The sequence below is a fragment of the Penaeus chinensis genome, chromosome 31, assembly GCF_019202785.1.
Source record: "Penaeus chinensis breed Huanghai No. 1 chromosome 31, ASM1920278v2, whole genome shotgun sequence".
Lineage (NCBI taxonomy): Eukaryota > Metazoa > Arthropoda > Malacostraca > Decapoda > Penaeidae > Penaeus > Penaeus chinensis.
In genome coordinates this window covers 9,973,591-9,979,580 of record NC_061849.1, presented here as the reverse complement: position 1 = coordinate 9,979,580, position 5,990 = coordinate 9,973,591, and the positions used below count along the sequence as shown (strand labels likewise).

General features: G+C 41.1%; 1 protein-coding gene across 2 annotated transcripts in view; it reads right to left on the bottom strand.

Moving 5' to 3' along the window:
• Positions 1 to 1,260: 1,260 nt before the first annotated feature.
• LOC125041946 (organic cation transporter protein-like) overlaps positions 1,261 to 5,990 on the bottom strand; it is a 21,389-nt gene continuing 16,659 nt past the window's right edge. For both annotated transcript variants that reach the window (XM_047637369.1, XM_047637368.1), the window contains 3 exons: positions 5,446 to 5,630; positions 4,241 to 4,386; positions 1,261 to 1,484 (listed from right to left, as the gene is read on the bottom strand). In XM_047637369.1, the coding sequence (XP_047493325.1) occupies positions 1,436 to 1,484; positions 4,241 to 4,386; positions 5,446 to 5,630 (380 nt within the window). In that variant the 3' untranslated portion in view covers positions 1,261 to 1,435. The remainder of the gene's footprint in view (positions 1,485 to 4,240; positions 4,387 to 5,445; positions 5,631 to 5,990) is intronic.

Genomic DNA, 5,990 nt, shown 5'->3' with positions numbered 1-5,990 from the left:
GGACTTATGACATAAATGATAAATAATATATCACACGAGTGATAAATAAGGTATTTCCAAATACGACCCATCACACACACAAGCTTGCTCACATATGCCTACAATAATGTGCCTTAGCTCATTTTCCCATTTGCTTCACTCTTAGCGAATGGGTAAATCAATCAATTTTAGGAAAACAAAGTGCAAAACTATAAAAACTGAATGACAGTTGAACATTTCAAAGGCTTAAGAATTTATGAGAGAGACTATCAGCGTAAGTAATTTCGGAAAATAGCTCTCTCTCTTTCTCTCATTGCTAGTAACGTCACAGGCATTATCACTATTGTTACTAATATATTATCATAAGCGTTACTAATATCACCGCCAATAACATGCGGCTTATTGTTATCAGAGCAGTAAGTAGGTTGCCTAAATACCATGAAGTAAACTCTTTATTGTTTATAAAGTTTATTAACAAAAGACAAGTGCAAAAATTGTAATCATGGGGAAACAGTTACAAGAGAAACATAATTATAATTTAGCCTACAATATATATATATATATACATACTGTTTATATACATATACAGATATATATATGTACTGTTTATATATATACTGTCTATACATATACATATATATATACTATTTATATATATACATATATATATATATACATACTGTTTATACATATATATACACATATCTATACATATATATATACATATATATATATTTATATACATATACATACTGTTTATACATATATATATATTTATATACATATACATACTGTTTATACATATATATACACATATCTATACATATATATATACATATATATATATTTATATACTGTTTATATATATATATTGTTTATATATATATCCTGTTTATATATATATTTGTTTATATATATATGTATATATATAGAGGAATGAATGTATAAATATGTGTCTATATATGTATATGAATATGTGTATTTATATGTATATATGTTTATATATGTGTATATTTATATATCTCTATATATTACACATCACACACACACGCACATATGTGTGTGTGTGTGTGTGTGTGTGTGTGTGTGCGTGTGTGTGTGTGTGTGTGTGTGTGTATTCGAAATCACCAATTCCTTCACCTAAAATATATTGCCCTTCTATATTAAGTATTTTTTTTCTTATTATACACTTTTGTACCATATGATATATATGAATATAACAATTATGTGTATATGTGTATATATACATGTATGTATATATGTATGTACACACATATTTATATTTGTATTTATTTATATCCGTCTGCATATCAATATCTGCATATATATATATATATTTGTATATATATGTATGTATGTATTCATGCTTTTATATGTATATATCTGTACATATACACATACGAACATCTGAGTTTGATTGGCTGGCGGGCGACGGAGGCAGAGGCTGGCCGGCCAATCACGGCGCCAGATCGACCAACTCGCCCGGGGTGCCTGCGTCTCGTTGCCTGAGCAAAGATGCCATGGTTAGATTAGTCTGATATTTGATTTATTGCTTTCTCTCTTTCTTTCAGGTTGTGCGTGTGCATATGTATATGTATGTGTGCGATTGTATGCGTCTACGTGTTTATATTTATATACTTTGGTGTAGCTTGCATTTCAGTTTGGGAAAGGGGGGGGGGGGTGGAGTAACCTAATCATCACAGGTGTTACTGTGAGGTCTTGAATATGAATAATGGAATAATTTGAGAGAGAGACCTGTTAGACGCACAACCAGCGTGGGTGGCTAGACGTACAACTGATCGGGCCGTAGCGATGGTCTCCATCTCCAGGGGGTTAGTCATAGCCATCTCCAGCAGACTTCAGCCCTCGGTAGTGGAGGTTACTTAAACATGCCTTTGGCTTCATGCCTCTTATTGCTATGTACACTCCTAGCGATGTTTGCAAACTCGGAAAGAAATGGGTGGGCTACATCAAACTCGCATATGTGGCAGACAATTGTCCCCAACGAGACATTCGCAGTGTCCTGGGAGACTTTAATGCGTATCCAGTTGTGATCAAGCTGTTGATCCCCATGGTTAGGGAGCTGATTCCAGAAGTGAGAATAGCCTCCTTCTCCAGGACTTTGCTAGGTCCCAGAGATTGAGGATGTTTGGCTCCTGGTATCAGTGTTCCAATCCACATCGCAGGACATGGTACAGGGATACAGGTATTATGCCCAAAGAGATTGACAACATCGTTGTTAGCACTCGCTAGAGGATCCTCCAGAACTGCAAAACTTACTAGTTTGCCAAGCTTTATAGCACTGACCATGGACTGGTCATGGCTGCATTTCAGGTCCACTTCACATTAACTATCTTTCCAGCATCCACCCAATGTTGTTTCACTTGGATAGACTTAGGGAGAAGTGTGCCTAGAGCTTGCTATATTGACAACTATCAGACCCTGTAGCTCTGTGGGCTTCCTCCAAGCACGAAATATTTGGTGCAGTTTAGGAGGAACGCCTGAGAACAAGGCAGAACTTCATACTGCAGGATCATCTCAGATCATGTTGGGGTTCAAGTAGTTTGAGCAGTTGTGTCATTCTAACCCTCCAGCAGTTAGTTTGGATGCAAGTGGTGCGTGATCCCTTTGCCAGATCCACCCATTAGCAACGAACCTCCTACCTTCACTTGGGAGGTGACCTCTAAGCTAGATGGTGGTAAACCAGTGGGCATATGCAGTATCCCTACTGAACTACTAAATGCTGGTAGTGAACGTTTGGAATTGGGCTTGCAGGATGTCCTGGCTGCCATCGCTCTCCACTATTTCCATGGATCTGTTCAGGAGTGTGTTCATCCCTTTCCGGAAAGGGAAATAGGATCGGTGGAACTGCAGCAACTACTGTGGCATCACACTAATCAGTATATTAGGCATAGTTCTAGCTCACATCCTTCTGGGATATGTCAAAGACAACCCGCTAAGGCTCTGGAGACCATCTCTGTGGAATGCCATCATATTGTTGTGATCTGCATGCGGCCTACATCGATCTCAAGATGGCATTAGCCTTGGTGTATTGCAAATTGCTCTGAGAGATCCTTGGGCTTAGGGAAATTCCGACAAGGTGAAGGTGCTGTAAAGTGTAGTGTCAGCTTTTCTTTATTCAGGAGTGAAGCAAAGACCTTTTGACATATCATGGAGAAAGACCAAGATAGAGGTCTGCTAAGAGAAACTGCTCTGTCGGTATTTGTTTGTGGTGAGAATACTGGAGTTTGAGAGCTTGTTAAACCTTGGTAGTGTAGGTTCATGACTCCAGGTGTGAGATCAGGAAATCATTAGACGTAATGGCATTGCAGCAAGTGCCATGAATCCAGTCAACAAGAAGATTTGGAGCAGTAATTGTGCAAAATGACCAAATTACATGTCTTCAAGACTGATATTGCCACGTTAAAAAAAAAAAAAAGCTTTATGGAAGTGAAACCTGGATGCTACCTTGTGAATTGGAGTCTTGTCTTGATTTCTTTTGTAACAGGTCCTTGTGCTAGATAATATGATGCAGTTGTCAGGACTATGTATCCCACCAATGGTTAATCCGTAAAACCAGCTAAGGATATGTTACTTGCACAATCCTGGACTGCCAGCTTAAGCTATATGGCCACCTAGCACAGTTCCGTGTGGATAATCATGCCCATCAGGTTGTCTCTTCCCGATACAACCATGGGAGGAAGAGACCTTTGGAACGTCCTTGGAAGGCGTGGCTTGAGCAGATAGACAAAACCTGTCATGAGGAGTTAGAGATGGGCCTGCATGGACCTGCCTGGATTTTCGCTGTGGTTGGAAGCGGAGGGTGGATGCGGCCATGCGCCCCTGGCAGCGTCAGCCTAATTGCTTGATTGTTGTTATTATCAATCCTATGTTACTATTATCATTATTGTTGCTTATGTTACTGTTGTTATTATTACTATCGTTTATGTTACTGTAATTATTCCCACTGTTTATGTTATTTCTTTGTATATGTTATCTTGTTTATGCTGTTGTTATTATTCTTATTTATAGTGTTGCTAATATTCTATTTTATGTAGTTGCTTCTAGTCTATTATTGTTTATGTTTTTTATTATGGTTATTTTTGTTATTACTATGGTTATATATGGTGTTATTCCTGTTAATGTTGCTATTATTATTATTACCATAATAGTCATTATTACTATTATCATTATTATTATCAAATTGTCGTTTGTTATCATTATAAACATATCCAACCCGATCACTCCCTCCTTTACCGACCTGTGCCGCTTGTCGATGGTCTCGAGGTCGGCTATGGTGTCCGGCAACGGCGAACCCAGCGTCTCCCGCAGGACCAGGGTCACGGCGCCCGCCACCAGCGAAGAGGCTCCGAAGATCACCGAGGGAGCCCAGGGAAGCACCGGGCCCTTGGGAGAAAGAGGGCCGGTTGGTGGGAAAGGCTCTTATATATACATATATATTTATATTATATGTTATATATTATATAGATATATATGTCTATATATATAAACACATTTATATATATACATGTATATGTATACACACACACACACACACACACATATATATATATGTGTGTGTGTGTGTGTGTGTGTGTGTGTGTGTGTGTGTGTGTGTGTGTGAGATAGATAGAGAGAGAGAGAGAGAGAGAGAGAGAGAGAGAGAGAGAGAGAGAGAGAGAGAGAGAGAGAGAAAGAGAGAGAGATAGAGGGGGGGAGGGGGAGGAAGAGAGAAGAGAAGAGAAGAGAGAAAGAAGTAAGAAGGGTGGGAAAAAGAGGGAGGGAGGGAGAGAGGGAGAAAAAGAAAGAAAGAGAGAAAGAGAGAGAGAGAGAGAGAGAGAGAGAGAGAGAGAGAGAGAGAGAGAGAGAGAGAGAGAGAGAGGGGAAGAGGGACAGAGGGAGGGAGTGAGGGAGGGAGGGAGGGAGGGAGAGGGAGAGACAGGGAGAGGGAGGGACAGGGAGAGGGAGGGAGAGGGAGAGACAGGGAGAGGGAGGGAGAGGAAGGGAGAGAGAGAGAGGGAGGGAGAGAGAGAGAGAGGGAGAGAGAGAGAGAGAGGGAGGGAGAGAGAGGAGAGGGAGTGAGAGAGGGAGGGAGGAGAGAGAGAGAGGGAGAGAGAGAGAGGGAGGGAGAGAGAGAGAGGGAGGGAGAGAGAGGGAGGGAGAGAGAGAGAGGGAGGGAGAGAGAGAGAAGAGAGGGAGAGAGAGAGAGAGAGGGAGGGGGAGAGAGAGAGAGAGAGAGAGAGAGAGAGAGAGAGAGAGAGAGAGAGAGAGAGAGAGAGAGAGAGAGAGAGAGAGAGAGAGAGAGAGAGAGAGAGAGAGAGAGAGAGAGCGAGAGAGAGAGAGATGAAAAACCCAACCTTAAAATAAACCACAGAAAAAAAAGAGAGGAAAGAAAGGGAATGAACAAGACAAGGAAGAAATGAACAAACCAACAAATAAACCGGAAAAAAAAAAAATTATTCCAACCACAAAATCCGTGACGAAGGGTGCCAGAACCGATCCGATACGCGATGCCACGATGGCACTGCCCATGCCAGTAGTCCGCACCTCCGTTGGGAAAAGCTCAGTGACGTAAACGTAGATAATCTGATAGGAGGCGCTGATGAAAAGCTTCCCCGTCATGGCCAGAATCATCACCAGCCATGTCACGCCTGCGGGGAGAGGGAGGGAGGGAAGAGTGATGAATTGGGTGCGATGATTGTCCTCTCTGACTCTGTCCGTCTGGGCATTGTGTCTGTCTGTCTACATATTTCTGCTTTTGCCTGTCTGTCTACCTGTCTCCGTCTCTGTCTGTGTGTCTGTCTCTGTCTGGCTCTGTCTCTCTCTCTTTCTGTCTCTGTCTCTGTCTCTCTGTCTGTCATTCTGTCCGTCTTTCTGTCTCTCTATCATTCTGTCCGTCCCTCTGCCTCTGTGTCTGCCTGTCTGTGACTGTCTGTCTGTGTACTGAAGCTAAGAAACAATAATAAAAAAATTAAAAATAAGAGGAAGGATAATGAATCTAAAACAAAAGG